General features: G+C 44.7%; 1 protein-coding gene across 1 annotated transcript; it reads left to right on the top strand.

Moving 5' to 3' along the window:
* The first annotated feature begins 1,444 nt into the window (after positions 1-1,444).
* SPTSSA (serine palmitoyltransferase small subunit A) lies at positions 1,445-16,431 on the top strand. The gene is made up of 2 exons (XM_073610139.1): positions 1,445-1,731; positions 15,751-16,431. Exons 1-2 carry the CDS (start codon positions 1,452-1,454, stop codon positions 15,852-15,854), a joined length of 384 nt encoding a protein of 127 aa, XP_073466240.1. The 5' UTR covers positions 1,445-1,451; the 3' UTR covers positions 15,855-16,431.
* The last annotated feature ends 1,152 nt before the right edge of the window (positions 16,432-17,583 follow it).

The raw sequence follows: 17,583 nt of genomic DNA, 5'->3' as shown, positions 1-17,583 counted from the left end.
GGCTTGAAAAGGCCACTTGTGTGTACGGGCCTGCGGAAACCACTAGTGTGTACAGGGCTTGAGGAAACCACTTATGTGTATGGGGCCTGAGGAAGCCACTTTTGTGTACGGGGGCTGAGAAAGCCACTTGTATGTACGGGGGCTAAGTAAGCCACTTGTGTGTACGGGGGCTGAGAAAGCCACTTGTATGTACGGGGGCTAAGTAAGCCACTTGTGTGTACGGGACCTGAGGAAACCACTTGTGTGTACGGGGCCTGAGGAAACCACTTGTGTATACGGGGGCTGAGAAAGCCACTTGTGTGTACGGGGACTGAGGAAACCACTTGTGTGTACGGGGCCTGAGAAAACCACTTGTGTGTACGGGGGCTAAGAAAACCACTTGTGTGTACGGGGCCTGAGGAAACCATTTGTGTGTACAGGGCTTGAGGAAACCACTTGTGTGTATGGAGGGCTGAGAAAGCTACTTGTGTGTGCGGGGGCTAAGGAAGCCACTTGTGTGTACGGGGCCTGATGAAACCACTTGTGTGTACGGGGCCTGAGGAAACCACTTGTGTGTACGGGGCCTGAGGAAACCACTTGTGTGTACGGGGCCTGAGGAAGCCACTTGTGTGTACGGGGGCCTGAGGAAACCACTTGTGTGTATGGGGCTTGAGGAAACCACTTATGTGTATGGGGCCTGAGGAAGGCCACTTTTGTGTACGGGGGCTGAGAAAGCCACTTGTATGTACGGGGGCTAAGTAAGCCACTTGTGTGTACAGGACCTGAGGAAACCACTTGTGTGTACGGGGCCTGAGGAAACCACTTGTGTATACGGGGGCTGAGAAAGCCACTTGTGTGTACGGGGACTGAGGAAACCACTTGTGTGTACGGGGGCTAAGAAAACCACTTGTGTGTACGGGGGCTAAGAAAACCACTTGTGTGTACGGGGCCTGAGGAAACCACTTGTGTGTACGGGGCCTGAGGAAACCATTTGTGTGTATGGGGGGCTGAGAAAGCTACTTGTGTGTGCGGGGGCTGAGGAAAACACTTTTGTGTACGCGGCCAATAGGGGATAGGGCTGCTCTATAGAGGCCTCCCTGAATGCATACAGCTGGTAGTCATGAGTCAGTCCATAGTGAACTATGACTAGGCTGGGCTCTCTGGACTTTGCTCTGTGTATGATATATGAAGAGTGTGAAGCCATTCACTAAACAGGCAGGCTGGGCTTTCCGTCAGCAGTAGCAGAGAAGCCACTAGCAGGTCACACGTTGTTCTGGCAGATGCCGGTCTCTATATGTGACAAGTCTGTCTAATGTCACCCTCTGTAGTTATATCTCTCTCTCCCGGCCAGCTCCTTCCTCCTCCCTCAACTACACACACCATGACACGAGGATCACCCCATCCGGCCACACCCGACCCAGCCTAACACACGGATCACGTGACCGCCCTCCTCCCACGTGACGGCGGAGAGAATGTGTCATCCCCTCTGCTATAATGGCAACAAGGTGGGCGTGGCGGGCGCGGGGTCACGCGGTGTGTTGTGCTTCGACAATCATTACGTCACCGGACTCCGGCACTGGGACAAGGAGGAGATCGGAGTAGATCGCACACAGCGGAGGATGAAGGTGTCGTGTGAGGCCGGGGAAGGGGGCTCTCTGGGCCGGGCCTGGAAGCACATGTCCTGGCTCTACTACCAGTACCTGCTGGTCACCGCGCTCTACATGCTGGAGCCCTGGGAGAGGACCATCTTCAGTATCCTTCTAGACGGAGAGAGGGGCACCCACCCCACCCGGCCTCAACAGCTCCCCCCAGGGGAGAGGAGGGTGGGGGGTGCTGATGGAGTCTTCTCCCCTCTATGTATGTATGGGGCGGGGGGTGCTCATCACACCCTACAATCTGATTGTACAACCTCCTTTAGATCTAACATATAAGGGCACACCTGAACAACCCATTCAGTCTGTGTGCAGACAGACCCTCCTACTACATACATGTTGGTGGATCTAAAGGAGATTGTGCAAGCAGATTGTACAGTGTATGGCCCGTGTTGCTGACAATTTTGTTAAAGATCCTCCTGTCAGTCCCTATGGAGGGGCTCCCTCTGTAGCTGGATGCAGCAAGGTGTCACTTCCATCACCGGCTCTCCAGAGTCAGCAGATCGTCATCTGGCTGTGTGTACAGAGGGATCCCTCCCATAGGGACAGATGGTGGCCTCGTGGTGATCTGGGCACTGGTGGTTTGATTGTGGAAGCAGAATCGGTGATGGTGGTCTCTGAGGAGGCAGATCTCTCCGTCTGTGGTGTGTCTATAGATGTTTCCTGCTGGATGGTAATTTGCTGCAAAACGACTTTTTTATTATTGGTTTTGTGTCAGTTTGTAGCTGAGCTTGTCATCTGAACAATGTAATCCCTTTTGTGTATTCTATTTGTTTATTTTCTCAGCTGTATTTTACAAGAAGGCTCCTTGTGCAGCTCAGGTTATGACAGTCTGAACACTTACCTGGAAACATTTCTGAATTTATTTGTAATGGTTTTACCCAGGATTAACGCATTGGATTCAACTGGAAAAATACGTGAATCCTGGATGAAAACCTCATAAATAGACCCTCTAGAGGGGAATCCAAAACCATTTTTTCTTTTCCTTTTGGGTACAGTATAATATTGCCAGTGACATTGGTGATTGGGAGAGTTGGTGGTTAAGGGGTAAAAAAAAATCACCTAGAGTTGTGTGTTCGGGGCGGGGGGGGGGGACCATAGGGTCCCATTCGTGGTGTCGGTTGGGGAATGGTAATCCCAACATTTGTTGGAGGAATAGTGCTCCATCGTTAGTGTCAGTGGTCAGAATATTTTCCCATCGTTGGTGTCAGTGGAAGGAATGTTTTCCCCATCTTGCGTATCAGTGGGAGGAATAGGACCCCCGTTGGTGGGAGGAATAGGACCCCGCTGTTTGGTGTCAGCTGGAGGAATGGCGCCCCCAAGGGCTAGTTAAAAGCAAGCAAAATGCCGCAGTTAGGGGACCACTGCTTTAAGTTACAATCTTTGCAGTTGCCTTTAGATTTACCAGCCCCTGTGTAATTTTGCCTATATTCCATATATATCCAGTCGGGTCTGCCCTTGCACTATTCTTGGTAAATATAAAAGGGGGTTGTACAGTCAGATTGTGACTTCTTGTAGTTTTCATGTTCTTTAGCAGCCTGGGATCTCATTGTTGATGGAAGTACTTCTGTAAATCATGTTCTATTGACTTTATGCATCAGTGGTTACAAGGTCCCAGCAGGGGAATTAGTTTTCGGTGACACATGCTCCGAGGAGGGAGCGGCATTCAGCTTTCACCAGAAGACACATGATAGTCACCGGGCTAGTCCATCTAATGTGAGGGTTACCAAACCGAAGATATGCCATGATATGATCATGAATCATTTGCTGCCGTGTCTTCCTGATGTTGTCTTTGTGCCAGGAGCATTGCTGAGCTCAGTGTAGTATTTCCGCACTCTTCTAGCACACAGATCAATATGTCCTCATGCTGAGCACGGTATCTCTCCTGTAGTGTAGACAGCTGTTTAGATTGTAGATTAGGATAGCAGGATTCTGTTATCATTCACCAGGAAGAGGTCAGGCTTGAACTTCTCTTCCTTTTTTTTTTTTTTTTTTTTTTCTGTAGCCCAAATGTGCTACTAATATCACTAGTAACTACAGTGTATGTCCAGACAAAACTTCCATTTTCTTTGCTTTGGAAGGGTTAGATTCCCTGTTGGGTTTTTGTTGCCATTCAGGGTTCAGTTATACAGATGTCTTCCCACTTCCTGTCCCGGGAATATTCGTTTTATCAGACAGGAAGTGAGAGATGGTCTCCATCAGGGACATAAATAATGCAAAGCCTACCCCTGCAGTTTCCCAGTTGCAGACTTTCCTTTGCTTCTTGTCTAGTGAATCGGTTGTCACAGGGACAATAGGTTAGGGGAATCTCCAAGACTGAAGTCACAACTGAGCAGAGCATTTATTTATTTTTTAGATGGTTTCATTTAAGCGTTTTTTTGTGTGCGTATACGAGCATTTTCAAAATAATAAAGCTTCAGGCTTTTTTGCAAATGAAAAGCACTGGGGGAACAGACCAGTCCTCGTAGGCTCAAACATACTTGAAATGACTAGATTCAAGTTTATTCAGGCATTTATATTGAAAGTGGAGTTCCACCCAAAAGTGGAACCTCCACTCATTTGTCTCCTCTCCCCCTCCACAATTGGCACCTTTGGGGGGGGGGGGGTACCTGTCTTTGACAGGTATCCTGTTCCCACTTCTGGGAGTCGGTGTCCTAGCCCATTATGTCACCATGGGGCTCCCTCCTCCTCCCCATTTCGCCTGGCCAGTAGGAGAGAGGAGTGGGGCCTCGCACGTGTGCAGTAGAGTTCCTGTCATGAAGCCGTAAGGCTGCACTGCTGGGGTCTCTTACCCCCAATGGCAGCAGCACCCAACAGCTGTAGGAAACATCAGCTATGGTGCCGACATCACTGGACCCTTGGACAGGCAAGTGTCCTATTATAAAAAGCCAGCAGCTGCAGTATGTGTAGCTGCTGGATTAATTTTTTTTTTTTTTTTTTTTGGGGCGGACCTCCTCTTGACATTTTATGGCACAAAAAATGCCCAAATCTGCCTCAAAAGTAGCTTGTGTACCTTTTGGAACTTCAGAATTCGAGCTACAGGAATCTGGACTCTCATGTGTGAACAGCCACTGTTGTAATACATGAGGTTTTCAAGCTTCAAACTCCAAAAGCTTAGGTTAATGGGGCCTAACAGAGCCCCAGATAGCCGTAAAACCAGACAGGGGTTCTCATTCTGCCCCTATCCACAACTAAGAAATAAATCTGGTCGAAGTTAGTTAGCACTTGGTAAGAAGTAACAATTGTTCATTAAAGAGGAGTTCCACCCAGGGGGTCCATTAAAAAAAACAAAATAAATAAAAGTCAGCAGCTACAAATACTGCAGCTGCTGACTTTTAATTGGACACTTACCTGTCCCTGGGTCCAGCGCTGCGGGGGATCGAAGCCCCGCTCGCCCCCCTCTGCTCGTCGGCGCCGGCATTTCAACTGTGGGCGCCGGGCTGTGGCTTCACAGCCTGGCACCCACTGCGCATATGCGTGAGCGGCGCTGCGCGCCGTGATTGGCCGCTCAATCACCTGGAACCTGTGATGGGTCCCAGATGATTGACAGGAGGGAGGGAGCAGAGCCGAGCCCTTCCTGTGCCGAGGGGGAAGTGATGTCACCAGCCCAGGCAAAGAAAGAGGCAGACTACGAGGGACCACCTAGCAACAGGCATTTAGAGGTTAGAGGTAAGTAAAAAAAAAAAAAATTTGGATAATTTTTTTTTTTTTTTTTGTTTTAGAATTTTTCAGGTATTTTTGTTTTTTTGGGTGGAACCCCACTTTAAACAGATGGAATAAATGGCTTTCTGTAGAGTAAGGTATATAACTGTATGTAAGAATGATCAATGCTCCGATTACTACAAGATGCTACTACATTAGTGGCGGCCGGTGTTTTTTTGTTTGGTGGGGGGGCCGCGAACAACACTGCCCCCCCCCCCCTGTCTGCCGGTCCACTGGCACTTAACCCATCTAAGCTTCGGGCAGCAGCGGGCATGTTGGGCAGCAGCAGGGATCAGGCATCGTCGGGTGGGCTCATGCGCCATGAGCCCACCCTATTAGAGCCTCTGGCTCTAATCAGGTGCTTAAAAAACACCACCCACCACTGTAATTTATGCGCCCGGCATCCTTAAAGGGGCTGGACGCATGAATAGGGGTTGGCGGCTGTGGATCACGGAGCATCTTTTAGGATGTGGTGGCTGTGGATAGAGGGGGCGGCACCCCTAATGGACGGGCCGCCACTTTACTACATGCTACTTGTGTATCTACGGGGAACATGTTCACATGGTGATGGGAGCATTGTGCTTGGTGTCATTCAACCCAGAAGAGGAATGGATGGAACAATAGTAGACATACGGCAGTGGAATACGGAGAGGGTATATACTGCTTTGAAGGGGTATTTTTTGTAAACAAGTACTGTTTTTGTAGAGTTGGGTTTAAAATAAAGAGCAATACAAGGCATTACCTCCTCCTTAAATTCTAGCTGGCTGTATGTTATTCAGCTATAGCTTCTTTAATAATTCTCAACAGCAAGTCTGCAGGTTGGGGACGTTGAATTCCTTATTATGACAGGGACTCCGAAAGTGCTGTAGTCAGAGGATTAGTATGACAGCCAAGCAACTGGTGTTTTTAGAAGGAGAGGACAGCAATGGCAGCTTTCCTTTATCTCGGTACAGGTTTTTTTTAGTAAATGACTCCAGGCAGTAGTAAGTTTAAAAAACATTGGAGGGATTTACTGGAGCACACAGAATCTGGTGGATTTGTGCAGAGTAACCAATCAGCTTCTAGCATGCAAATACCACCACACACTGTATTCATTTCCAGTGTAAGGCGAATGAAAAACTGGCTTCAGCTCAGATCCCAGCCCATCGGTCACACCTAGGGTTGCCACATTATCCCTTTAAAACCAAACACATATTAATTATGTAGGTTCTGTGGCTGATTAAGGTGGTATTAAACTCGCTTGGTGCCTTTTTTGCATTCAGTTAGCCTCACAACCTGTGTCACTCCTTTTGGGTTTAAATAGATGAGGTGGCAACCCTAGTCACACCCCTCTGACATGTTTCACCCACCCTACTGGGGTTGAATACAGTGTGTGGCGGTATCTATGTTATATTACACTTTGGAGTGAGGTGTGCTCTTTCTGCCAGCACCTGCATACAAAACCTGGGAGACTGACGCTGCAGGCTTGGAGCGGCACCGCTCTCCTATGGTGTTAATCAGAATTGAAATACTACAAAATGAAAGGGCCCTCAAGGAAATGCCTAACACAAAATTATAATGATCAAAAAAGTTCAAAAGAAAACAAACTTAGTTAAATTATTGAGATTTGTCAAACTCAAGTAAGGCGAAAAATGGAGTTCGAGCCTTCGGTAAATGCATAATTAGAACTGAGAATAAAAAACCTGTCTCGGTTCAACCAGCCCAAAAGCATAAAGACAGAACTAGCCCACTGCATGTATCAAAGATGGCAAACAATTTTATTAGATAAACCACAAATGTATGTTTAAAGCAACGATGAACAGACACAAACGCTAAAAAAACAAGCCAAGTCCACCTCTTGCAGACCCATGAATAAGACCAAGATAACAGCGGCATGTGGCAATTGGGCAATAATAAATCTAGTGTTGAGGGCTATACCCTTCAGTCCACAGAACCTCTTCAGAATGAAGGCCAAGATATATAAACTGTCAATGCTCATGGAGTAAAATGTGCATATCCCCAATGTCAGTCTGCTGCATGATTGGATCCAATGGTGATAAGGGTTACTGGTCACATATACACAAATTGTGCTGACAATGTCCTGCTGGTGTTTGGACAACCCAAGAAGGGAAACACTTTTGCAATGGTCTAGAGGAGGTATGTCAAACAGGATGGTTGTGTACACACAATGTAGAGCCACTAGACGCTCTCAGTGGTATATCCACTCCTATATGGCCTCCCTCACATTGTAGCATATGGCTGTAAAAAGCAGACTGATAGTCCCGATCCCATAGGGACCATTTGTAATCCAAAGGTTGTATATAAAATTATTGCATAGTTCCCAAGGTTTTGAGGTGTAAGGTATACTTATCAGATACAGAAATGTGGCCAACTCCTTGATGGTGCAGCAATCAGTATTCCTTTGCAGGGTGCATTCAAAACACTGACAAGTGGGTGCCGTCACAAGGTCAATAGGGTTATGAGGATAAGACTGGCAAGAAGGCCTGACCAGTTTCACTGGTCACGTCAGAGGCTCAATCAATGGTGTTAATCAGTTTCTAGGTTTTATTGTCAAATCCTAATTCAGAAAGCTGATTGGCTATTATGCACAGCTGAACCAGAATCAGATTCTGTGTGCTTCGGGTTTAGTAAATCCCACCCCCCTCAATGGGTGCCTCTTGGTTGATGAATTGAGGTGAGATCCTCCCCTGGAAAAATGAGCACTATATTTTTCATCAGCAGAGGGGGGGTGGGGACATTATTTATTTTATTACTGCCCATAGTTAGGCTGGCCATAAATGCATTGCATTTGGTGGAAATTTTGGTTTGTGGGTGAGCCTTTTTTTTTTTCAATCAACTTGTTGAAAGAGCCGTTGTGGAAAATTCTTGCCCAACAGTGCCTGCATCCAGTCAGATGCAGGCACTGTTTTGGTATTCTGAGGAATTGGTTAGATATTTTTCTTATTGAACAAAATACATCTGTAGATGTATGTCAAGCTTTAGGAGCAATGACGTGCTGTAAACCCGCAAGCCTTTGCCTTTTGTTTACTGAAACAAATCTGTGTTTAATCTCCCAGTGGAACAGGACTGGCCTCCGGCTGCACTAATACAGGATTTGTTCAGCTGTAACCTGCTTCACTTAAGGTTGTTGGGTCAACAAATTTTGTGTTCGCAATGCCGAAACAGCTCACTGACAGCCATGCTGTCACACACACAGCCAAGCTGTGTGATCTTTAGCTTTAAAGAGGAAGTAAACCCTGGTTTCCCTGCAAAGGTACCTTACTTACCTGACACCGAAGCCTGCAATGTCTCCGTTGTCCCCACTAGCAGGGAACGTCCATCTTCGCCCCTTTTCCTTCCGGGGCCGTGAACTCCAGCTTTGTGACTGGCTGGAGTCGCATGACGTTGCTCCTGCACATGTGCGCGGGAGCCGCCAGTCACGGCATGACCCCTATCAGAAATGGCACGATCATGCGCCGTAGTCATCAGCGCTCGGCTTTTGGAGGTTTAGGAGATATTTCCAGCACCTTCAGGTAATCCTTAATATAGGCTTACCTGTAGGTAAAAGTGGTTGTACAGGGTGTTCAACCACTTTAAGAACTTTATGGCATGTTGCTGTTAATGAACACAGAGGATAAAGCTAAGGAAACCTGACTCTTCCTAAACTAGTTGGATTGCTTTTGTCTAAAAGCCCCAGAGGGATGGAAAACCCTGCACAAATGGCTCAGGCAGATGTAATAAATCTCCCCGATCAAGCCATGTTTTCACTTTTTTTTTTTTTTTTTTTAATGGCTACTATTTTAGGCCCCTTTCACACGGGCGGATCCCGGGAGGATCCGTTTTTGGACATCTGCTTGCTCAGCGGGGATGGCTCAGATGGTCCCCGCTGAGCCGGCGGATGACTAGTCCATCTCTGCACAATGTGCAGAAATGGACCGGTCAGATCTCCGCTTTTTCTCTACAAGGGGATCGGATGAAAACGGACCATCTGTCCATTTTCATCTGATCCGCAGACAGATGAAAAAATAGGGTTTTCCTCCGTCTTCAGAAACGGAGCATAGTGGAGACTGATGTCAGCGATTGTTCATCCGCTATCCCATAGGGATACATGTATGTCCGTTTTTCATCCGAAAACGGATGGATGAAAAACGGACATACGGTCTGTCCGTGTGAAAGGGGCCTTACTCTAATATTTAGTTAGCAAATGGGTAATGGCAATCTCCAGTGTATTTACAATAGTGTGATCCTAGCAGGACTGCGTTAAGGGATGGCTTCATGAAGCAGCACATCTGCATAAGGAGGATCTGACAACTTTTTGGTTTCTCATGAGATAGAGGTGTGCAGAAATTATTATGTTTGCCCTACCTGTTTCATAAAATTCAGCTCTAGGGTAACATTCATACACATGCTGAATATTGGTTAGGACAGGTACAAACAAATTGCCACTGCCCCCACCCGTAACCAGCCCCTGCAGAAAGGAGCACATGGAAGGGTGACACATGTCAAACAAATCTACACCCACTCGATCGATTGTTAAAAAAATTGCAATCTCAGTTCAGTTGAACCCTCCTAATGATCTTAATGCAGATTTTTTTTTTTTTTTTTTTTTTTCACGATTCATGTAACAAGTGCAGAGCCGTTCTCTGCTGAAAGCTGTCAAAAAAAAAAGGCAGCTGGCAAAGTTTATCACAACATTGCTCAGCGCTGAGAGATAAAAAGAAACATTGTATCATTTGGTTCTTTTAGATCATATCATATATATCTATCAGAGACCCTAGAGAATTAAATGGCGTTCGTTGCAATATTTTATGTCACACTGTATTTGTGCAGCGGTCTTTCAAAAGCAATTTTTTGGGGAAAAAATATACTTCAATGAATAAAAAAAAAAAAAACACTAAAGTTAGCCCGCTGAGAATCGTGTTCTCTATTCTAAGCAAAAAAAATTGTGATTCTCATTTCTATCCAGAATCATGCAGTTCTAAAAAAAATGAAAGAAAATTCTGGTTATGGGTGGGGGCAGTGGCCATTTGTTTGTACTGTTAAATACTGGTGAGGGGGCGCACTGGACACCTATGCTGGTTGTCCAGTGTGCCCCTGTGCCTTTGAGGAGTGGGCTCCCTCCCAGGATCACCTGCCCTCAATCCATCCATTAATATATATGTGCTCCTCCTATGGAGGCTGTCAAAATTTAGAGTTAGGATGCAGATAATACTGGGGTGCCATGAAGTGGCTCTGCAGCTTATGCATGTATTTGCAAATGTGTGCAAACTAAACCCCTGTTTTTAACTCCAATTTTTTAGGCAGGATAATTTGGTTTGTTGCAGGCTGGTCGGTAAGTTGAGCTGGGAATTTGCTTTGGTTTTGTTTGGTAAGGACAGGTGCAGCTGATGCCAGAATGCCTACCTTCCTTTTTGATTAGAACTATATATGAAAATACTTATCAGCCGATTAATAGGTTCAAGTGTTGCTTCCTAAAGGTAGGTGCAGCTGGCCTGTTCTTAAAAAAGTACTCCAGTCACATTCATTATATAAGGTATTAATAACATTGCCTGACTCAAGACACTGTAATAGTAATGCTGAATTTTTTTTTATTTGAAAGTGTGTTGATGGCCCTCATCCATCCTGGTAGCTACAGCTGCGTTTTTGTTTTTGTTTTTTTTTTTTTTTTTTTTTGTAGTTGCGGCTCTTTATAACAGATTTTAGGAAATGGGGTATAGATCAGCTTTCTGATGATTGCAAAAGTGAAAGGGCACATCCCCAGGCAACCTTTCATACTTTACGACAGAATAAAAATCCAGAAGTGATATAATGTGTTGTAGTGTATTTGTATTGTATTTTCAGATTACAACTGTTCTGATTAAACGAAAATCATACGGTCTGATATTGTACAGGGGCGGACTGACCACTCGGGCGCTGCCTGAGGGTCCCGTGCCACTAAGGGGCCCCATCAGGGTTGCCAGCCTCAATAAAACCAGGGACAGTATGTAAAAATCTGTGTTTTTTTTTTTTTTTTTTTTTTGAAAATACCAAGATTATAGCTGCCCCACCTCTCCAGTACCTTTTACTGTGTGTATAGTGTGTGTGTGTGTGTGTGTGTGTGTGTGTATACACTGTGTGTGTGTGTGTGTGTGTGTATACACTGTGTGTGTGTGTGTGTGTGTGTACTGTGAGTGTGTATACTGTGAGTGTGTGTGTATATACTGTGTGGCCCCATAATCTCCTCCTATTGCCCGGGGGGCCCTATGAGTTGTCAGTCCGCCCCTGGTATTGTGCATGAAAACATTTTGTGCTCGTCCGATCGGATAATATCGGATGAACGGTTGTGATCGGCACTCAAAAGCTGTGTACTAACGATCAGATTATCGTACGATCGCTTCGAAAGCGGTGATTTTTGGATCGGGCCATTAGTTGATGGGTGAAGGTTTGTAATGAGGTCAGCTGGTAAACTCCTTCCTGTGTCTTACTGGTTCCTCTGTGTCTGTATACCAGGGAGTCGCTGAAGCGTTCTGAGAAATATAGCCATAGCCAAGGTAAGGCCTTAAGAAATCTGGTATTTTTCTGCAACTGAGGTACATTTATTGGTATATTGGGGAACTGGATTATAGAAAAAGAAAAGGTGAACTTGGCCTTTGAGTAATGATAAATAGTATCGGGTGGGTCTCGAAGCTTGGCAGTAGGAAACTGGGCAGGGTTGACAAAACTCGGGCTACAAAAAATGCTTTTGCTTTCAGTTCACAACAGGATTTAGGAGCAGAGTGCATTTCTGGCAGATCAGAAGATATTTTCCTGTACTTGCAGGATTTTTTAAATGATAAAACATGGGGAAATGTAATAGTATTACCAAGATGTACTGCATATGTTTTTTTGCTACTTTGTTTTGTTGAGCTTCTAGAGCAGTGGGAACCTGCATGCATGGATTTTAGTTGTGTAATAGTTTGCATGGATAAGGTTCAGTTTATATGTTACAGATACTGTATCAGACTATGGTCATAAAAGCGCATATTTTATGGCATTGTGAATATTCTGACTAGATAGATTCAGTTTAATGTGTATCAGTGCACATGGTGAGTAACAAGATAACGTGCTGATTGTGAAAGTGTAAAATGGGTTAAAAATTAATTTATTGTAGGCAAGTTCCATTGAAGTGCTTATGCCTCTCTCCTGTCTGCTGAAACTGATAAACCATGAAATACAGTTTTAAACTGTAAAAAAACTGGCCGTAAATGATGCAGCGTTCCAGGCATGAATGCAATCAGATGTGCTACCATAATAGCCATCACTTTATTATGAGGCACTGAGGGTTCTTGTTTTAAACTCAGAATTTACAGTTTCCTCAAGATAGCTTATGTCGGGCAGAAATGGCACTGGCTATTCACGTCATATAAGCTGATTGGGTTCTTTGCAGAGCTGCATCCGATTTTGCACTTTTCAATTTTAATAAATCCACCCCATAGTTACATAGGTTGAAAAAAGTTAATCTAATTCGACCAAAAAAAAAAACACATTTAAAACCTCTATATACAGAATCTTATACCCCCAGTTTATACAGAGAAAAGTAAAAAGAAAACTCTAATCAGAATCCAGTTTGCTCAAGTGGAGGGTAAAAAATCCTTCCTGGTCTATTATGTGCATTTAGGAATACATTCAGCTCCTTTTTTTTTTTTTTTTTTTTTTTTTTCTTTTAAACTACTGAGCTCGCCACTAATTTTTTTTTTTTTTTGTTCAGCCCCCCCCAAATATTTGAAATCCAAATGGTCTCATATACAGCACGAGAAGTTCCCCGTCTGTCATCACTCTTAAAGTGGTTGTAAACCTAGTTACACCACTAGTGCCTATAATAAGGCTTACCTGTATGTATTATTATTATTATACGCGATTTATATAGCGCCAACAGTTTACGCAGCGCTTTACAATGTATAGGGGGGACAACACAATAACAGTACAGTTCAGTACAAAAGGTACAGGAGGGCCCGGCTCGTAGAGCTTACATTCTAAAGGGAGGAGGTGATGGTACGAAAGGTAATAGCTGCAGAGAATGATTTGATGGTGGTGGCTCGGGGATAGTTGTTATGTGGATGTGGGATAACCTTCCCTGAATAAATGAGTTTTCAGGGATCTCTTAAAGGTGGACAGGGTAGGGGCTGATCGGACATACTGGGGCAGGGAGTTCCAGAGGATGGGAGAGGCTCTGAAGAAGTCCTGAAGGCGTGCATGGGAGGAGGTAACAAGGAAGCTAGAGAGCAGGAGGTCCTGGGAGGAGCGGAGGGGACGATTTGGGCGATATCTGCAGATGAGGTTGGTGATGTAGATAGGGGCAATGTTGTGAATGGCTTTGTATGTTGTGGTTAGTATTTTGAATATTATACGGTGGGGTAGGGGAAGCCAGTGAAGGGATTGGCAGAGAGGGGCGGCAGTCACAAATCGGTTAGTGAGGTGTATTAGTCTAGCAGCAGCATTCATAATAGACTGAAGGGGGATAGCCTGCTTAAGGGTAGGCCATTAAGGAGAGGGTTGCAGTAGTCAAGGCGAGAAATAATCAAGGAGTGAATAAGTTGCTTTGTGATGTCATTAGTCAGGAAGGGTCGAATTCTGGAGCTGTTGCGGAGGTTAAGGCGGCAGGATTTAGCCAGTGATTGGATATGGGGGCTAAACCTGCACGGTTTAGGAGATATTTACAATATACACTTGTGCCGTGAAGAAACGGGCCTCTGTGCTGGTTCTTCACTAGCAAGTGCCCTGACTGATGGCTCCCAGTGGACTCCGGCCAGTCACAGAGCCGGAGTCCGCAGCCCCAGAGAAAGAGGGGCGAAGATTGGTGCAGCCACCAGCGGTGACATAGCAGGCTTCGTTTGCAGGTAAGTGCCATATAATGGGCTAGTATGCAATGCATAGCCCATTATGCTTTACTTTGCAGGGGGAAAAAGAGGAAGTAAAACACGTTCTTCCTCTTTAAGCTGACCATACTCATTCAGATCTTTTAAGTGTTTGGGCAAAAATTTAAAAAATTGTTTGTTGAAACATCCTTGCTTGCCATTTATTAAAGGCTAAGTCCACCTTTTAAAAAAACAAAACAAAATGCACATGATTTTGGATGTAAAAAAAAGGTGTTTATTTATTTTTTTAGAAAGCCCGGTCAGTGAATCACGGGTGCAAGGTCAGGCTTCTTCAGACACCGCTGAGAGCTCTGTGCCCATACCTCCTTATGAACAGACTGTTCCTCAGCTGCAGGAAGTATCAGTGAACTACGAGGGAGCTGATCAGCATCCTTGTAGTTCATTGAGAACTTCAAGCCATCGGCTGTTGTGGCAGGCAGCGCTTGTAGTTCATTAATTTACAGACTGCTGTAAATGAATGATGTGGCTGTGCTGATCCTAAAATGTGACCGCAGGTGTGGGGAGAAGAGCCCTCTCCCGTTGTCATTGGGGAGAGGGGGTTGTGCTGCATAAATGCTATGCTAAATATAGGTGTAACATGGCACTAAAGATGGACTTATCCTTTAAATCCACCAAGTTTGTTCAAAAGCCATAACATTTTCCTCCAGAACTGCTATTTGAACAGAATCCCAGATGTATTAAACAGGTTTTGCTACAAATATATGTAACCCCCTCCCCAATAAAAACCACATTCACAGTTTTGAATTTTCTTCATGTGAGGCATATTTCTAAAATTTTCTTGTCACGTTGGTTGAAAACTAACAATAATTTGTCGACACTAGCCAGTAGAGAAAGAAAAGAACGTTCCAAAAATTGAAATTTTCAGGCAAAATTCTACTGTTATATGACTGACTTTACCAAGAAAACATGGTGTGGAACAGTGAGGTCCTGCTGACATTTGAGGGTTCTTGTAGCTGTGTGTTTTTGTATGTATTTATCATACTTCTAACACTGGTCATTGTACAGGCGGTCCCCGGGTTACAAACAAGATCAGGTCTGTAGGTTAGTTCTTAAGTTGAATCTGTTTGTAAGTTGGAACAGGTACAATTTTTAAGTGTAGCTTCAGCCAAAAAAACTATTTTTAAGCTTTTTGGATAACGTAGGGAAGGGTTAACACCGCTGTAACGTTTGTTTTGCTGTCTGTGCCCCTGTTCAGAAGATTTCACCTCACTTATTGTGCCTGTTATAATTGGATTTTGAAAATTTTGGGTTGTTGTAGAAACAATCCTTGGTGATAAAGCATCAGTGGACACCCCTTTTTCCCATGATAACTTTTACAGGAGTGAATTTCCGTTCCTAGGGTAGATTTCCTCTCACTTCCTGTTGTCTCCCTCTGTAGGAGTCATTTGTAAGTTGAATGTTTGTAACTAGGGGACCGCCTGTACTTCTACATTTAATTCCCTCCCTTTTTTTAAGAACAATCTCTATGGCTGGGACGCCTGCCAGCATTGAACAAAACTGAAATCTACTCCTTGTTACTGAATTCCTTAACTCTCATTCTTCAGATTCCATGTTGGTCTCTATTGTTGGAATGGCCCTGTATACAGGATATATATTTATGCCTCAGCACATCCTTGCAATTTTGCACTACTTTGAGATTGTTCAATGACACAGAAGAGCCTTGCTTGGCAAGGGCTTTAAGGACAGAGCGATAACATTGTGGGATTTCAGGCATCAGACAAGGATCCAGAAGATGGCACGAGTGCTTCAGCCTGCCAAGATGACCTAGATGGAAGGTGCAGGATCTCCAGTGGAGTGGCCGTGTACTTGATCCAATCAATAAGGGCACTTAGAAGCTCCTTCTAAAAATTCTCAACCACCATTATTCCAGCTATTGTTAACTAAGGGTTCTGCAACTCATTGCCTTACTCGCAGGGTTTATGGCAGTATTTTTGTTGTGTATTTTGTAATAACAGTAGCTGTTTTAAATATTGCACTGCACTGTATATGTATTTTATTTAGTTGCTTATTTTTAAAGATGGCAGATCACAATTTTGTATATATCAGTGCTAGTTAGCTTTGTACACAATTTCCTCTTTTGTGACTGAAACACTTCTTCTCACTTGTACATCTGTTGTAATTACGATTTTGAATGTTTACACTTTAAACTTTAATTTGTTTTCACAACAAACTAAAATGCAAATAGATGTTTTCAGCATAAATAAATCTCTTTTGTGACCTCTAAATTGGTTGTCTTTAAAACGATGCCCCACTAACCCCCCCCCCCCCCCTTTTTTTTTTTTTTCCCTGCAGCAAAGATAGTTTAAAGCAGGAGTAGGCAACCTTACAGAGGTGAAGATCTACCTGACCAACATGGGAGAAGTCAAAGATCACCAGGCATAGTGTTTCCTCCTCACACCTGATTTAAATCTCGAATTGCCGTACTACCGTCTTACAATCGCGTTCATTGCACGGTAATCATGCGTTTAAATCAAGTGGTGAGGAGGCAACATATCGCCTCCTAACCACCTGTCAACACACACTCAACACTTTTCAGCGAAGCAGCAGTATTGCTACACTTGTGAATGAGCTCTTAGTTGCTTTTGGCAGCAGCACCCTTGGGGTTTGTTGCGGGGTGGTAAAACATCAGGCTATAATAGAAGTCTATGGCTAAGCGCAGCAAACCCACAGGAAAGCTTGCAGGTGCACTGCAGTGCACCCGCCGTGTGGGTAAACCGCAGTTTATCAGTGTGAAAACAGCCCTATACAAATATGGCCAGTGTATTGCTTCACACTGACCTGAAGATCTTTGTTCCTGCTGCTGGCGTTGCTCATTAGCTTATGCAGCTCTTGTTCCCTACTACAGCTCCAACTTTACAAATAATCCCTCTGCATTGCACTCTGTTTGATGCTCTGGGATGGCAGGTCAGCAAGCCCAGACTGAGATCTACCAGTCACCTGTCCGTGATCTACTGGTAGATCGCGATCTGCTGACCCCCGGTTTAAAGAATGTCTGGTATGAACTCTTCTTAAAGTGAAGTTCCACCCAAAAAAAATGTCATCATTGTGCATGAAATTATAAAAAAAAAAAAACATTTGGAGAAATTTTTTTTTTAAACTTTTTTTATGCCTGTTGCTATGTGGTCCCTCGACATTTGCCTCCTTCAGCACCTGGGCTCCTGACGTCCCTTCCCTCGGCGCCTCCGCTCGCTACTGCTCCTGGGAGATGTGTGTCATTTCCCAGGAGTCAGGGGCTGTGCCGAGGGCTAGGTTGCCATAACAGGGCGGGCACTTCCAACGATGCTGCCCGTTGTTATGGAAACCTGTATACTTTACAGCGCATTACTGCGCATGCACATGAATGGGGCGGTGGATGCTGGTCCAGCAGCACTGTAACC

Source organism: Aquarana catesbeiana, linkage group LG13 (genome assembly GCF_042186555.1).
Source record: "Aquarana catesbeiana isolate 2022-GZ linkage group LG13, ASM4218655v1, whole genome shotgun sequence".
NCBI classification, from domain to species: Eukaryota; Metazoa; Chordata; class Amphibia; order Anura; family Ranidae; genus Aquarana; species Aquarana catesbeiana.
Note: the sequence above shows the minus strand (reverse complement) of the source record. Positions and strands in the feature narration are given on the sequence as shown.

Bases quoted from the DNA above. Each gene is read 5' to 3' on its own strand.
- SPTSSA (XM_073610139.1), top strand. From the start codon at position 1,452: ATGTGTCATCCCCTCTGCTATAATGGCAACAAGGTGGGCGTGGCGGGC. The intron at 1,732-15,750 runs GTATCCTTCTAG...CTCATTCTTCAG, and splicing joins CTGGGAGAGGACCATCTTCA to ATTCCATGTTGGTCTCTATT.